At 44.8% G+C, this 16953-nt stretch overlaps 7 protein-coding genes across 7 annotated transcripts; 3 read left to right on the top strand and 4 right to left on the bottom strand.

The window, feature by feature from the left end:
* Positions 1-55: 55 nt before the first annotated feature.
* On the bottom strand, positions 56-729 carry AOL_s00007g227 (uncharacterized protein; the record flags this gene model as incomplete). Its single annotated transcript, XM_011120128.1, has 3 exons — positions 56-142; positions 208-240; positions 313-729. 3 exons carry the CDS (start codon positions 727-729, stop codon positions 56-58), a joined length of 537 nt encoding a protein of 178 aa, XP_011118430.1.
* A 936-nt stretch (positions 730-1665) lies between these two features.
* Positions 1666-2920, top strand: AOL_s00007g226 (uncharacterized protein; the record flags this gene model as incomplete). The annotated part of the gene is made up of 2 exons (XM_011120127.1): positions 1666-2036; positions 2122-2920. 2 exons carry the CDS (start codon positions 1666-1668, stop codon positions 2918-2920), a joined length of 1170 nt encoding a protein of 389 aa, XP_011118429.1.
* A 1095-nt stretch (positions 2921-4015) lies between these two features.
* AOL_s00007g225 (uncharacterized protein) lies at positions 4016-5533 on the bottom strand (the record flags this gene model as incomplete). Its single annotated transcript, XM_011120126.1, has 6 exons — positions 4016-4124; positions 4193-4331; positions 4403-4786; positions 4852-4959; positions 5031-5230; positions 5340-5533. 6 exons carry the CDS (start codon positions 5531-5533, stop codon positions 4016-4018), a joined length of 1134 nt encoding a protein of 377 aa, XP_011118428.1.
* Positions 5534-8049: 2516 nt separating this feature from the next.
* On the top strand, positions 8050-10049 carry AOL_s00007g224 (uncharacterized protein; the record flags this gene model as incomplete). The annotated part of the gene is made up of 6 exons (XM_011120125.1): positions 8050-8328; positions 8395-8520; positions 8587-8803; positions 8869-9695; positions 9755-9873; positions 9941-10049. 6 exons carry the CDS (start codon positions 8050-8052, stop codon positions 10047-10049), a joined length of 1677 nt encoding a protein of 558 aa, XP_011118427.1.
* Positions 10050-10519: 470 nt separating this feature from the next.
* Positions 10520-12399, top strand: AOL_s00007g223 (uncharacterized protein; the record flags this gene model as incomplete). Its single annotated transcript, XM_011120124.1, has 4 exons — positions 10520-10857; positions 10932-11209; positions 11268-11735; positions 11801-12399. The coding sequence occupies 4 exons, from the start codon at positions 10520-10522 to the stop codon at positions 12397-12399; spliced, it is 1683 nt and encodes a 560-aa protein (XP_011118426.1).
* A 1151-nt stretch (positions 12400-13550) lies between these two features.
* Positions 13551-14828, bottom strand: AOL_s00007g222 (uncharacterized protein; the record flags this gene model as incomplete). The annotated part of the gene is made up of 1 exon (XM_011120123.1): positions 13551-14828. The coding sequence occupies one exon, from the start codon at positions 14826-14828 to the stop codon at positions 13551-13553; it is 1278 nt and encodes a 425-aa protein (XP_011118425.1).
* A 691-nt stretch (positions 14829-15519) lies between these two features.
* On the bottom strand, positions 15520-16363 carry AOL_s00007g221 (uncharacterized protein; the record flags this gene model as incomplete). Its single annotated transcript, XM_011120122.1, has 5 exons — positions 15520-15594; positions 15672-16006; positions 16107-16202; positions 16279-16290; positions 16348-16363. 5 exons carry the CDS (start codon positions 16361-16363, stop codon positions 15520-15522), a joined length of 534 nt encoding a protein of 177 aa, XP_011118424.1.
* Positions 16364-16953: the final 590 nt, after the last annotated feature.

Raw genomic sequence — 16953 nt, 5'->3', positions numbered from 1 at the left:
TAGTAGACAAAAATTCATGATAATGTATGAGGAAAATTTGGCATGCTGTGGTCAACTAGGCTTTCAACAGAGTGCTGACATACTCCTGCCTGTAAGGGTTCTCGTCAACCTCAGCACTGCGATTGAGGGCGGTCCATTTTGGCTATTCAAGAAATTAGTTAAGAGGTGTTGTTGCGGTGGAATAGCAGTAATTTGTAGTTGACTTACCTCGTCCTTGAACAACCTCATTGCCTTAATATACTATTATTCATCATCAAGAGTTAGCAAAACATGTTTGAGAATGGAGAGGGTAAAGTCGGTAAAAAAACATACATTCTTCTCATCGGTGGTGAAGCGATGATAGATTCCAGCTGGCAAGACGATGAAATCCCCAGCTTCCATAGCCACACGAACCCATCTCTCATCTTCAGCACCAGGCTTCCCGCTCCTGACATCAAAGTAACCGCTTCCATCCAAGATATAACGAATCTCTTCATCTTCGTGGAGATGCTCAGCGAAGAACATCTTGACCTTGGACTCGTAGACTTCACCCATTGCTTCTGGTGAAACGGTGATGATGTCGCGGTTCCTGTAGTTTCGCTCCTTAGCGATGGTATCGACTTGCTCGCCGGATGTATAGAAACCGGCGATGATAGCGAGGTCATCAAGGAGAGATTCGGGAAGAGGGTCCGATGACTCGTGGTGGAGACGTTGGTCGCCGGGGAGGGAGTCGTAGTAGTAGATCTTCATCGTGAAAAACTTTTGGGAGAATCTGATGCTCGAGCTCGAATTTAGATTGGTTTCGCAATTGATGGTTTCGTAGAAGGATTGATATCAATTGATCAATTGATATTGGAACTTAAAGGCCAGACTAGTGAGGTTTAGAGCTACATGGGAGGTGATGAGGATGAGAGATGAGGGAGGGATGAGGGGCGATGGTGGGGCTTTTTATGCGATGCGAGTCAGGTCAGTGTTGTTGCGAAATCACTCGCGCGATTTTAGCTTTGCATGGTCGATTGCAACATTTCGAGAACCACTGTGAGCTTACGTAAGGTAAACCGCCGACTCCTCGTTTGCTCCGACGTCTACCGCCCAATCCTTGTACAACGTGCCAGTTTAATAAATTTACCACATTAGGAGATATGATAACCGGATATGGAAATATAACAAACGATGCACTTATCTTCGTCGAGGCTTCATTGGATCGAACGTTAACACTTACACACGTGCACATGTCTACAATCAGTTCTCTTGCAATCAGATTTCTCATTTTTTCTCTCTTCGAAATTGGAAGAGAAAAGAATGCAATCAAGCTCGTCGGATACGTCGTATATGTCGTATAGAAAGTCATAGATTGTGACAGGATCCAGAAGATTGCCCTTTGGGAAATTTGTGACGTGGTTCTACGTAGCTACAGACCCCGCGCACAGGGACAATTTAGTCCAGCCCAGTTGTTTTCGAACACGAGGCTTGGAGGTTGAAAGTAACACTCAAACTTAAATCCAACCTAAACTATCTTTCTTTCTTTCTAACATACAAACTTGATGAGACGGTGCTTCATTACCTAGGTTCAGGTCCCGCATTTGCGCGAACGTGCCAATCAGCCATCATTTTGCAACAGCATATAAGTGGAACTGGTGCAGATATAGATGCCCTTCTCGCCCGTGACACATACACAAGTTCACAATGAATCATCTCAAAGAGCCTCGTCTCGAGGCTATCAAAGGGCAAGCACAGAGCGGCTTTCTAAGGCTCCCAAATGAAATCTTAGCCCAAATATTCAAAGAGTGCTTGACTCCGCCGCCGATTCTGTTCTGGGACGATCATACCCCTGCTTATGCAACTGGCCGCCACCGCAAGTTTGTCCTCCAAGTGCTACCGATTGTCCTAACTTGCAGACGTTTTCGGGACCATGCCACTGCACTGCTCTACCGATTTTGTTCCCTCCAATATCAGGTACATGAGCATCGTGATATCTACAGGTGGGCTCCATATTGTCCTGGGGTTTCAATTCCTGGAAAGTATGCTCTCTACGAGGCATACGGTACGGTGGTTAAGTAAGTAGGCACTAGAATCTCTAGCATCCCGAGTATCAACTAATCCCAGATTTACTTCTAACCTTTTCACTTTCATGTTTACCAGAAGTTTCTGCTTCAATGGAGACCCATTCGCCGACACTATGACGGCTGGAGATACCTCCCAAGAAATACCCATGACGATACCTCAGTTCCTAAGTCCACTATTTGCTAGCTTCAGCAATCTAAAAGAAGCGAGATTCTACTCAGAAAAATATCTAAAATCTACTACCCAAGTACAAACTTACACTGACGGAATTCACAACCTCCTGACTACATGCCTCTCCCTGAAAAAGCTGTCTGTTTGGTTAGGCGCAGACCCAGTTGTTTGCAGCAATCTGAAGCACACGCGAAGGGAGAAACTTCAAGAAGAGCTTGATGCCTCGTCTTCTCACCCTCCCGCTTCTCCTCACGCTAACCTTACCGAACTACATCTCGGTTGTAATGATGCCTGGGAATCGGAACAGAGCCAAATAGAGGAGAGGGAAGCAGCATTTTCCGTACTTGAGTTATTCTGTGACATCATATGGCCGTCTGCAAGGACTGTTACAACCTTAAAATTTGGATACGCAGCCGTAGCGATGTTTGCGTACTCAAGGGGGATTTTGACAAACGTTGACGCTATGCCTTTGACGGAGTATGACCTGCCAATGCTTGAACATGTGTCGATCCTCACGCTCGATAAAGCAGTTTTGGCGGCTTTTGATGCATTCTTTAATTTTGACGGACCTCAGATTAAGAGCGTGGAAGTCAGAGATATATATATATACGCTACATGGAGTTTTGAGAATAATGAGCAAGTTATATATGATTATGCTTGGGTAAGACTTCATAAGAACTTTTCCCTGATCGAGCTCAGAATCTAATCCGCCTTGCAATTTTTTGCGATCTCTAGGAGGTGGAATTTATTTCTAGATACTCGAATATAGAGCGTATTTCCATTCGAAATGTGGCAGAGGAGTCTGATTCGAGTCAAGTTGAAGGAGACGGAATATGCTCTATTATTCTTTGGCTGTTTCTTCAAAAGCCAATCAGTTTTAAGGGTCTCGCGGAAATCGAATTTTACGTGCCGAAAGATGCGGATGCTTTGATTGGGGTTATCGAGCGTAGGTTCGCAGATCGAAGCTTCAATCTCACTCGATTTCCCGAGGATTCTGATTATAGCGCTCATGTTGTTTTCTTTCTGGATGAATGATACATGATATCAACTTAGTTATAGGTGCTATGTCTTGATTTTCAATGCATCGTTTCTCGCTTGTATGTACTCCGCTATTAATAACTTTCAAAAGTTGATCCTATCTCTTACGCATCCACGGTTCAAACAAAGTTCCCTCAATAAAATAAAAACACTCAATCACAAAATCCAGACTATCAGCCTCCAGCTGATCTTTGTGTAAATGTATGTGGACTCCCGAGCGAAAGTATGTTGTTATTTTTGGGCAATCCATAGTTTGTGTGAGTTCACAACGTGGGCGTGCAACATGGATTTACATCACGTTCTACAAGAATCGAGCAGATTTAGAACAAAACGTTACTAGAGAATAAAGACACATCCCAGACTAAATACGCATGGCTGTTAATCTTTCCTAATAGACCCTAGCGGAAACTACAGGGGGTTTTGAAGGCCAAAACCATCACGTGATGCTGCTAATGTATTCTGATAGTAAAGCTAGACTTTTAGAGCAATATGATGCTGAAATCGCAGCTAGGATCACGATTTTGGATGAGAAAGCTATAATAAATAGTTTTACTTGTGATATATCCGAAACTATTCACAATATTACTATAAACTCAAGATTTTTGACCTTAAATATCCTAACTTCTGAAAGGATGAATAGATTGCCGCCTTAGCTAATCGTGATAAATACATTCTGTCGACATATCATATATATATATATATATACCGATCAAATCAAAATATTAACAAAAATAAATTTTCTTTTCGTTAAAAGTCTAAGACTTTAACCCTCGAATGGGGGTTCATATGGAGCCTCTGCCTGAGGCGTGATTCTAGCCAAATGTCGTCGGTGACCATCAAACCAATCGAGAATGGCGGAGTGGAATGTTACACTATCCAAACCATTAGTATAATTTTCGCAAGAAATATGTTTGTTTCCAGATGTAGCCGCAAAACTTACCGATTGTCCCAAACAACTACAGTACCAGGTGCCCATTTAACTCGAGCCTGGAAATCCTGTCCTAGAGCTGTGTGGTCGTATAGGAATTTCAGGAGGTGGTCGGATTCCTCTTTCTTAAATCCGACGATATAACGTGTGACTATAGCTCACCCGTTAGTTTCTTTCGATCAACCTATGTTACTTTTGACGGTGTCTAGCGGGGATGCATACACTGTGGGTTTACAAACAACGCCTTCTCCTTTGTAACCGGATGCTCCCGAACAATCGGATGCACACTTGTAACCGGCTCCCTCCTCACAATGCCTCCCCGGGTTAAACTCGAAGTAGCCTGTTCGTGTGCCGAGTGAACGGCTGTTAAGCCGTGTAGTCGCTTTCGGAACTCAGGGCTGAGACGTTTATATGCTTCGGCCTGGTTTGCAAATAGTGTGTCACCACCGGTTGGTGGGCCGTCAAGAAGGTAGAGGAAAGTAGTTCCGGGTGGCTGCTTTTCGTATGTGACATCGGAGTGCCATGTGAGGGAGTTAGAGTGCTCTCTGAGGAAATCTTGGGCGGATGTGTCGTCGACGGAGCGGTGGACGAGGTGAACCTCAGGGTCTGGTTTATTCAGTGTTAGATAAACGATTTTTAACGAGATTGATTAGACAGGATAGTCTACTTACGTCCAGCTGGACCACCAGATGTGGGGTGAATGTGGTGACGACCAAAGTAACCACCGAAGTCTAGAGCCTCCTGGATTGGGAGGTCTGCGAAGTCCTGGTTTCGGAAGGCTAAAGGTTCCAATATATTATATTAGGAATCACGAGCCTTACAATATACGTTTCCTGGAAATTATTCTTACCAACAACCTTCTTTTGGGCAACAAAGAGGGCTAGTTCATCCTTTCCGGCATCATTGAGTTGGCTAAGCTGAATCCCTTCAATTTCGGCTCCAATATTGCTAGTAAGATCCGTAACCTTGGCGCCTTTGAGAAGATTTGGGAATGTTGGATCGGCATCCTTTCCATGGTCATAATGCTCAAATGGAGTCAATGGAGCGTATCTGCCATCAAATGGAGCGTCGAGTCAGTAGGCCGTCATACACATACATATGTAAATATGCATAACTAGTCTCGAATTTGAATATAAGAGTCTCATATTGCATGACTTACTTGACATCTGGGTTCCATGTCGGAAGATAATTGGGATATTTTGGTGGAGGAGCGGTATCCTTCTGACTAATCTCTCTCTCGTAGGATCTTGGGCCATTATCATAAGCTTCCTTGTAGACGGTTGGCCCCGTCCCTGGGGGGAGGTTAACAAGAACCTTTTCTTGTTCGTTTTGAATTGGTGCTGCAGGTGCCATTTTGATAATATAAAATCAAATTATTATGGCAAATTCAGTATGACTTTGATGATGAGGATTGGTCAATTGATCAAAGAGGAGTAGATGGTCCAAAGATAAGATTAGATTGCGGAGGGTATTTACGAGAATCCGAGACCCAGAACTTAGGATTATTGGGCATACAAAGTGGATTGTAACGGCGTCATATGCGGGGAATTTATTCTCCCATTGAGAGATGAAAGGGACGATATCGGCCATCTGCTTTCCCTCCGATTAGCAAAGAATTACTACTAGTACAGCATAGATATCGGCGAACAAGTATCTATCATCAGTCAGCAGATGCCGACATATCCGATCAATTGTGCCGCTTTGGCCAATTGTAATGGATCAGTAACATTGAATATGACCTTTTCGCGGGATAGAACCCCATCTGGCATAAGTCGAGGAACAGAAGGTCATGGATTCCAGTAACAGATATAGAGTTATAAGATTGCCGAGACACGCTGCCCCGCAATTGATGTGTATAGCTACTTACCGTGCAGTACATTGCGTGATTCCAAGATATTCTTTGTCTATCGTAAGTCATGCACTTCGAAAACGTGGTTGGGACCGTTGGAAGAGGGACGTTTGATCGTCGAGACGTACGGGGTGGATTGAAGTGACAGCTGACAGCTAGCATCAGAACTTACCTCACATGTACATGTATGTGTGTATGTGCCTACTCCATATCACATCGGGAAATATAGGAGTGGGAATTAATTCCAGTATAGTAAGGGGGGCTTATCGATAACATGGCCACCGCGTACCGAGTAATGTCACAACTGTTTTCATTCTTAGACATAGTGCTCTTAGGGAGGCCGTGTGCTCTTAGGGAGGCCGTGTGGATTAGGGTTGCAATGGAAGATATCAAAACCGGATCCATCCAAAAGTGGATATCGACAGATTGGAGCTGTCGTACTACCAAGACTGTCCAATCAGGGGCTGGCAACCGGGGTTCTTACACCATTTCCAAGTATTATTCCTCATTGTACCACCGTCCAGCCACTTGCAAGTATTAATACGTATTTGCTGCTAGTTAGCATGCTAGACCGGTATGAAACCGGGACTGAGCCGAGACTGTAGTATTGTATGTACTAAGTTAACTTCATGAACCAGGACTAAGCCGTCTTCCAATCGCCGTTCACTTATTCAAATCCGTTCCTTCGCGCGGCTAACGGCCTAAAACGAGACTATCGCGGACAACACAAAAACCCTGTTGGAATTGCCCCACACTCGCATCTGGCGCAAAGTCAAATGCAGATTGCGTGATAACTTTCTTAACATCCACTTTTTGTACTTTTTTTTGAAGCCGCTGGTTTCACATAATTAACAGAACTCGGTGAAAATACCATAGTGGTGTTGTTGTTTCTGATGCCTTGGAAGGCTTATCTAAGGCTTATAATTCTGGGTACGCTCCGAACTCATGCAGATGATTAGATATCTGATCTGGTCGCGGGACTTGCTAACGGTAATTAATTAGGGCTTTTCGACATGCTGCGGGCTTTGCAAGAGTATACTCTAATCCTAGCCTATAGATCTCATTGCATGTTAAAATTCAATCTGCTAGTGCGATATGGTTTGAAACCGGAGAGGCGTCTCTCTGGTCGCCCGAATTTCAATTGATCTCTAGCCCGTCCACCACTTTAAGTTTTTTTTTTTTTGTAAGCCAGACGCCGACGCTTTGGTTATGTATACTATGGAAGAAGTCCATATCATGCAATCAATCATTGAGATCATATCATTTCTTCAGCTTCACATCAAGCAGCTGAATCTTTCCAAAGGCAATTGTCTTCCTCAACCTCGATGTGGCGCCTGCGGAGGCAACTTCGAACACACGTCTGTTAATTCCGTCCTTCTACCTGAATTAAACTTTTTTTAAAAAATGGATACTCACCGTTCTTCGGAGTACGGCAATGGCCACTCATCAACTGATATCCGACAAGGTCTGAAAGATGTCGACATCAGATGGCTGAAAGACGAAAAGTGGGGCCCCCCACGCGTTCTGGAAAAATTAAAACCCTTTTTCACACGAACCACCACGGGAACCCGGTCGTAAAAAAACTGACTCGCCTATTGCATTTCATCCGATTCGCTTCTGAAGGGCAATTATGCGGCCTTGCTCCAGGCCCAGAACCCTGGGAACATCGCCTGCATCGTGGCAAAATCAAGCTTCCGAGACTACTGGAATTTTTTCTTCGCCTGCATGATCAAGAAAGTCTTATCGATATTATTATTCTAGGCGATTATGAAGGGAGAAAAAGAAACCAAAGTGGGAGACTTCGGGGAGGGGGATGGTATATTCCCAACTTCGGGTTTACCGTAGACCCGGGTCATCAACGAGGGCGATCATGATGATATCTATAAATTCGGGTCGCATTCCTCCCAATGATGATCCTCGTCGGTGTCGTGTTACCATCTCAAACCAACTACCCCCCTTTCTCTCCTTCCTCATCCTCTACTCCCTCTATTGACCGTACTTCCATCGGTTCATAATCAGGATGTCGAAGATTACCCCGGTTTCGGAGGACCCTAGTCCCAGTGGCTCGTCGCATAACTCAGCGACTGACTTAAAGAACCCATCTGCAGTAGCTTCCAATGCTCTTACCTCAGATGATAGTTCTTTCTCGGACGAGTCGACGAAGGGCAAAAATGTTACCTTTGTTAGCAAAGGGCTTGCTGATGATCTTTATGTACCTATCGATAAGTATGAGGGAAGGCATAGATACGATCCTGAATTTGAGTGGGATCCGAAAGAGGAGAAGAAGCTGGTCCGAAAGGTAGAGAACACCCCATTAAACTCGGTCTTTCATACGAAATTCTAACACTATATTACTTTTATATAGATTGACTGGAGAATCTGTTCATGGGCATGCCTCATGTTCTTTGCCCTTCAATTGGACAGAGGAAATATCGGACAAGCATTGTCCGATAATATGCTTGGAGATCTTAAGCTGAATACCAATGACTTTGTAAGTGGAATTGAATAGTTTTTCGGGCATCTACCTTCTAGTATATAGGGCTAACAGAGCGTTTAGAACACCGGTCAAACAATCTTCTTGGTTTCCTTCTTATTAGCCGAATTGCCATCCCAGCTTATCTCGAAGAAACTTGGACCTGACAACTGGATCCCGATCCAAATGATATCATGGTCCCTTGTTGCTAGTTTCCAGGCATTCCTCACTGGTAAAGGATCGTTCTATGCATGCCGAGCTCTTATCGGTATGATCGAAGGTGGCTTCATTGCCGACGTCAGTAAGTAGATTTGACTCTACGATATATCAATTCACAATAAGCCTCAAATACTAACAGATGAATAGTTCTTTATCTCTCATATTTCTACACCGGCAAAGAACTCCCCATCCGCCTCGCCTTCTTTTGGGTCTCTTATCAAGCAACTCAAATCGTTGCCGCTTTCCTCGCCTTTGGTATCCTCCGTCTCCGCGGTTTCAACGGCATGGAAGGCTGGCGCTGGCTCTTCGCCCTCGAAGGAACCCTTACAGGCATTATCGGAGTAATCTCCTGGTTCTATCTCCCACCATCACCAACCCAAACCAAGAGCTGGTTCCGCGGTAGAGATGGTTGGTTCAACGAACGCGAAGAAAAAATCATGGTAAACCGTATCCTCCGAGACGACCCCGGAAAGGGCGACATGCACAATCGTCAAGCTCTCAGCCCCAGATTACTCTGGGAGAGTTTCAAGGATTACGATATGTGGCCAATCTACCTTATGGGACTCACCTGGCAGATCCCCATGGCTCCGATGACCAATTATCTTACGCTACAACTGCGAGCCGCTGGATTCGGTACATTCGACACTAACTTGTTGACTATTCCGGCCTATGTTCTTTTTATCATACAACTCTTGTTTTGGACGTGGTTTTCAGAAAAGTTCAATATGCGAATTATCGTCCCGTTGATAGCGCAGATATGGGCTTTACCGGTTGTCATTGCCTTAGCTGTATTACCGGGGACAGCATCAGCCTGGGTGAAATTTGCACTGGCGACATTGCTTGTTGGACACCCCTATCCACACGCCGTGCTAGTCGCGTTGACAAGTCGGAACGCTGGGACTGTGAGAACACGGACGGTGGCTAGTGCGCTTTACAACATGTTTATTCAAGCGGATGGTATCATTGCCAGCAATGTGAGTTTAAACTTCTATTCCCTGTGTTTACTTTTGAACTATACTAACAACAACTCTAGATTTACCGAGACCATGATAAACCCCTATATAGAACGGGTAACAGAGTCCTCATCGCCATCGGTGTATACAACATTTTCATGATAATTGGTGTTCGATACTATTATGTTTGGAGAAATAAGTATGTTTACACTATCCCATATCAATCCCGCCATAGAAGTATAACGGATACTAACACCACTTCACAGACAACGCGATACAATCTGGAACGCAATGACCAAGGACGAAAAAGAAAACTACCTCCGAACAACAACGGATAAGGGTAATAAGCGATTAGATTTTAGGTTCGCATATTAGACGGGTTATATTACTGTAGATATTCTCATGGATTTTTGCAAAACAAACCAGCGCGCATTTCGCTTTGATTAGACTAGATTAGTTAAGATAAGGTTTACGCACGATTTCTATTAAGACAATTAATTAGTTCTTTTGAAGTCCAAAATTCTAAAAAAAAAAAAACAATACCTATGCGTTGCGATGTGTGGTATATTGGATTACTTGGCATTCGATCCGAGATATCCATCGGAGATATTTCCGAGCCCGCGACCAGACTTTAGTCCAAACGTCATGCATGTCGACCGTGAAAATGCAAGGGAGAGCTTCAAGATATAAGACAAAGCCGAGCGACGCCAATATCTCGTAAGAAGAGTCATGTAACTTCGTATTACCTATCAATTGCTCCCCTACAAAATATAAACCCGACAAAGGAAATCGCCGCGCGCGCCGGGTACGTAGCAAGCGTCTAAGCTAAATCCGACCAACGTGCCATGTCCTCACCACTCATCAGAATCGTCAACTCGACCTTCCAAAGAACCAAAACCGGACCGACATTTTTCCCCAATCTAAATTTCACACTTGAATCCATCGCCTCGCGGACACCCCTGAAAAAACCTCAAAGATGGTCCATCATCGGTCCTTCGAATTCCGGAAAATCCACTTTTTTGCAAGTGTTACAGGGGTCACATATCTGCACACCCATTGTGGGTAGGACCTATCCCGCACTTACAGACAAAAAGAAATATGCGGGGTCTTCTATCGCTCTGGTGGATTTCTCAGCTCAGGGTGCATTCGGAGAGAGTGTGAAGGGGGAGTATATGTCTAGTCGGTATCTATTTTTCCCCCTCTTATTATATATGTTCTAGATACCAAGGCGAGTACTAACTTAACCTTGATATTTAGATATGAATCACGCCGTGGAGCTACAGATTTGACGTTACGTCAATGGTTAGAAAGAACAGCTTTACATCTTCCGCTATATACAGATAACTTTGATTTCGAATCCCATGTAGCGACAAAAGCCGCGGATATACCATTGGAGACTGTAACCACTGGTTTACGACTTACGGGGCTTCTAGACCAGCCCGTGAGTACTCTAAGTAACGGACAAGGACGAAGAGCTAGGATTGCACAAGCACTTCTTAGAGGTGTGGATTTGTTGTTATTGGATGAGCCTTTTAGTAAGATTCCCTTTGGAATATTTATGGATGAAGAGTTACCAACTAACTTTGGGAAAAGTGGGCTTGGATCCGTGGTCTATCGAACGGTTATCAGGGCTTCTTAAAACAATATCCTCATCTGAAGCTGCGAATGATACGTCACAGATTGCATCTCAAGTTGTAGTCACACAACGACCTCAGGATCATCTTCCGGACTGGGTGACACATATCGCTTATTTGCAGGATAGCAAGGTACTCACTATGGGTGAAAGGGACGAGGTCATAGCGAAAACATCCGAAAGGGGGATCCGGATAGGAGATGGAGATAAGCAGAATGATGGAATCCTTCATAAAGTTTATGGTACTGGAGTAAGCATCCCATCCGAGGATGCCAAAACGGAACCTGTAAAAGCCTCAGAAGAAGGGAAGAAAGAACCAGTCGTTGAAATGAGCGGCATCCAAATATCATATAGGGATCGAGAGATATTGAAGGATTTCTCGTGGACTATTAAACGTGGCGATCGCTGGGGACTATTCGGTCCAAATGGTAGGTTCAACCCCAGGTCGTGATACATTAGTATAGATATCTAGCTGACCCGATTGAACTCATAGGCTCCGGTAAAACTACACTATTAGCAATAATAACATCCGACCACCCCCTCTCATACTCCCAACCAGTCAAACTCTTCGGCCGTTCCCGACTCCCCGAAAAGGGCGTCCCGGGCATCTCAGTCTTTGAATTGCAATCCCTAATCGGCCACTCATCTCCCGAAATCCACCAATTCTTCCCTCGCAGGCGATCTCTTCGCAAATGCGTAGAGTCGGCTTGGGCGGATACGTTTATTACAAGACCCCATTTCCCGCCTAACGGGGAACAAATGGTTGACGATATTTTTAAGTTCTTTGATATATCACCCGAAGAACAGAACAGGGAGTTTGGAGAGTGTGGGGTTTCTACGCAGAGGTTGGCATTGTTTATGCGGGCGGTTATTAAGAAGCCTGATATTGTGATTTTGGATGAGGCTTTTAGTGGGATGGATGAGGATTTAAGGGATAGGTGCATGAAGTGGTTAGAAGAGGGATTAGAAGAAAGACAAGCGTTAATTGTGGTTAGTCATCTAGACGGTGAAGTACCGAGAGTGGTGGATAAATGGGTGAGGTTGAGGGAGGCGGGAGAAGGAGAGAGTGCAGTATTTGGTAAAAGAGCCTAACTAGGTACTATCAAAGGGGCTTTAATTTAAATTCAGCATTAGCATACAAACAATCTTAAGCCCAAAGATTGCATATGACCAGCTCCTACTAGAGACTGGTGAAGTTGTTGGATAGGACGGCGTTAGTGCCGAGACCGGCAGCTGTTCTTCTGGTATATTGAACCTATCATTTAACATTTCTCCAACATATAAGTATCTTCACCGAACCCCGTCATGACCATCGGCCAGGAAACAAATTTATAAACGGCACATCCCTTGAGTTTTCGGCTCCCCTATAGATTCGTCCAAATCTTCCACCTCCCCTTCTTTTCTTTCTCTAGTCCTCTTTTTCCTCCGGCTGGCCTCCAAGGCCAAGTCAGGAAACAAAACTTATCACTCCAAAGGTACGATTGGAAACAGCGTCACAGAATCAAATTCCTGCTTCCATAAATAGAGGTATGCGGGGAAGGTATTCATATACAGGGGACAATTCATCCCCCCCGGCCTCCAGAATTTAGGTTATACTCCTGCAGATGCGACGAGCATTACGGCTAGCAGACGAGCTAGACCGTCCCGGAATTCTTCCTTTCCTTTTGAAAACGAGGCTAGTGCATGGCGGTAAATGTCTCCTCTAGATCAATCCGAAATATATCTTTGGGAGTCTGCTCTAACTCTTCTCTTTCATCCCGAGCGAGATTTCCCAGGGAGATTTCATTGCCCAAGCAGCGTCAATAATCGACTATAGCATAAAACAGACTTCAGTTTCAATAAACGGTGACGCAGGTTTCGATAAGCTCTCCGCCGGAGCTTCGGGAACACAGCGAAGTTGGCCTCACAATCACCAGGATGCTGTTTGCAACTTAGAAGCCGTACGAGATCACCAAGTCCATGCAGCTCCGCCACTTACCGAATTCAAATTTGTATTGGTAGAGTACGCCAAGTTAACTTTAAAAGGGGATATGACAACTATGGGAGCTCAAGACTAGCCCAATACGGAGTTCACGAGGAGATAGGATCTATATATCTACTTTAGCCCCACGGCTCCAACCTCTGGCGTGTATGATGGGCTTTCATTAAGACTATAAATATTGGCCTCGAGACTACCCTAAATACCCGCAGCATCATACTAGTGCATGAGAGTCATAAATTTACTTTTTTTTTATATATTTAGTTTACACGGTTGATAACTTTTCAGACCCAGATCCAGACCCAGATCCAAATCTAGAGCCCTGCCCAACATCTCCAGCTTCACCTTGAGCAGTACTACCACCCGCACTCTCGCCTTCCCCGTCAATATCAACATCAGCACTAGCAGCATCACCAACCTGCCCCTCCTGCCACCTCATAACATCCCCAAACGCCTCCTTAAAAGCCGCCAGGTTCCCTTTGCCCCTATCCTCCCCATAAATCGCAAAAACCACTTCACGAACTCCACTCCAAACCTCCCTCTCCTCTCTTCCCCACCCCTCACTCCCAAACCTCCTACCACAAATAACCCTCTTAAAACACTCCGCCACAAGCGCATTAGGATTCCCATAAGCCCCACACCCAAAAGCTCCAGCCACAAAATGCGTAACCCCCTTCTCCTGCGCAACCCTCATCATCCCCTTCACCCCAAAAATCAACTCCTCATAAGAAGCCTGATCAGCATACCTCTTCTTATCACCCGTCAACTCGGGACGTTTAGGTGCAGCCATAGATATAACATCCACATAAAACCTATCCTCCACCTTCAACATCTCATACCCTTGTGTCATAAACACCAAAACATCCGACGTGAATACCGCAGCTCCGGCGGGTAATGGATGAAAATGTCGTTTTAGCAAAGAAGGATACAACGTACTCCTCCTACACAACGTCTCCTCCTGCGCCTGAGAACCGTTGAGTACCCCTCCACCGGGGTTAGTATTAGACGCCATATTCAATACTCCAACTCTAACCCTCCCGGCCTCGTAATCCCTCGGAAACTGCGATTTTAAACGACCCACAAGATCCCTAGCCGCATCGAAGGTATCGTTGTATACCACCGAGATCTTGGGGATATATGGATTACCGCCCGTCTTTGTCACAGTGGGGATTTCGGAATAGCTGTATTTTTGGGCACTTTCGACACCGGCTTTTGCACGGGGTGTGTGCTGGAGAATATGTGGGATTGTGGTGTTTATGGTTTCGCGGGCGAGACGGGCTCGTTCGGCTTTGGCGGGGGACATGAAGCGGTTACGGCCTCGGCCACGACTTCGTCCGTTACCATCATTACTACTACCACGATTACCGCTATGATCGTCTCCGTGGGATGATGATGTGTTGGGAGCGTTGGATTGTGAAGATGTGTTGGAGGAGCTGTGGTAACCTCTGTTGCTGCCTCGATTGTTATAGTTAGAGTTGCTGCCGCCGCCGCCTCGACCTCCACGATAGGAAGGTCGGTGGTCGGTGGACTCTTCGGGGTTCATGGTTATAAATCTGATTTGTGATGGTTTAAGAATAGAGAATACTGAAACAGTGGATTGTGGAGGTGGAGGAGGAAATATAGATCGATATCTGGGGTTTAGCTTTAGTATCTGTCTGGGTTTGGAGTACTTATACATCCTTGAATTAAGTGTGCGGATGGAGTTTGTGTAGAGATGTATGGCCTCTTTTCAGCCCCAGATTTGATTTAAACTAGCCCTGGAAAATATGAGTAACTTTCTTGGACTTGCTGAGGGAGTCATAATCTACAAGATAAACATGGGAAGTGAGACGCTATAAATGCAAAGTTGCAAAAAAGAATTGAAAAAAAAAAAGAATCATTTTGTTATCAATAACGTTAGTTCTTCCGTGGGATTATGTCTCTTGGATCGAGGATCAGTTTTATTACACATCGTTCCGGGCCCAATCATGATCCGATATTGTTTTTCTCCTTCCATGTTATTTGATGTACCGTTTGTGCGGCCATAATGCCATGCTTGCTAATGCCCATACTAATCTGAACCACCTTTCAATTATCCCATCTCAAGCCTGGGCCGCAGAAGAGAAAAATAGGTATTTTAGTCAGTCTCAGCCTTTCAGGCCCAATTTAATCTAGGTCCCAGTTCCAGATTTCAAAACCGCAAGATGGGCGAGAGAAGAGAGTGAGTATCCAAGGCCAGTAATTAGAAGAACGGTTTATAATCCCTTCTTCCCAGCCTTCCTCTTGTCTGCCTCAACATTCTTGAACGGGAATCCACTAGTTCTCTTATCCTACAAACCCATCATCTATCAGCATCTTTCCACTATAGAAAAAAAAAAAACCTATGGAAAAAGAGAGAAAAACTCACCGCCCCAGTCTTCCTACTAATCCTCCCATCACTCGTCGCAAAAAGCACACACCAAACCCCAGAAGCAGCCAAAATAGTCCCCATAATAGTAGCAATCCCAAACCCAAAATTTCCCGTCTCATTCCACATCGTATAACAATAAAAGCTCACGGTAGCATGATACGTCGCCGTAATAATAAGCGCCGGAAGAGCATACGGAGCAGTGGGGTCTTCAAGACTTGATGATGGATCGGCGAATGAGGTTTTGAGAGGAATCGACCCCGTTAGGAGGACGGTTAGGAGTCCTATTGTGATTACGGCGAAGCCGAGGGAGCGGGAGAAATAGACTTCTAGTGCTGTATTTTTTTTAAAGAAAAAAATCAATTTAGTGTTAGTTTTCACTCTGATCGTTACTATCTCGTGGAAAGATATTGTTTGAGCGGGGGGTTTCCATACGTGTTGATTCGCGGACTTCGGGAGAAAGCATGGTGACCATCATCGTGGGAGACGATAATAGAGGAATAGATTGGAGAATCATCCAGCCGGCAGCGGCTAATCCCATGGTTCCTTCGTGTCAGTATGTTATCTTCGAATCGTCATGGGGGAAAAAACGCGTAGTTTGAAGTACCGTAATTATATGCTATCATACACGTTAGCAGTGACATCATCGTAAATACACTAAAAATTATCGACATACCGTAATAAACATCCATGATTTCTAATCCTTATCTTCCTCCGAAAGTAGTGGTGTTGGGTATTAATATCGTAGATAGTAGATAGAGAAAAAAGGCTTCAAAGGTCCGAGGAGGAGGGAGAGAAATGAAAGTGAAGAGAGAAAAAAGAGGTACGTATCGTACCAAGAGAAGCGTGGTTTAAATAAGTCTGCAAAGAAGATCAAAAGATGGCTTTTTTGTATGCATGTGCGATACGTTTCCAAGATGACGGAGTTGTACCGCCAGGAATCCTCTGGGAACAGGGTAGTCGACGTCATCGCTCGGTTCACTTCCGGCTGACAACACCAATGGCCCCTGTTGCCGTTTTAGGTCGCTTACCTAGTTGGGCCCGCCGCAGAAATCCGCCAACCGAGTTGCCCAGGCCACCGCCTCTCGTGTCTGTAGATTTAATTCATTCTATTCGATGGAGAGTGAGTGATATTGACTGTTATATTGTCCATTCTATCTATTCGACCTCTGAATGCTCCTAATCCACACTTCTCACCCCACGACCCCGTCCTTCTGTCTAATATAAATAGAACCGCCATGAAAAAAAACATCATCCACCAGCGGATGTCATCTCAAAAGCG

The sequence above is a fragment of the Orbilia oligospora genome, assembly GCF_000225545.1.
Source record: "Orbilia oligospora ATCC 24927 unplaced genomic scaffold scaffold00007, whole genome shotgun sequence".
NCBI lineage: Eukaryota > Fungi > Ascomycota > Orbiliomycetes > Orbiliales > Orbiliaceae > Orbilia > Orbilia oligospora.
The sequence above is the reverse complement of the archived record's forward strand: the minus strand, read 5'-3'. Positions and strand labels throughout refer to the sequence as shown.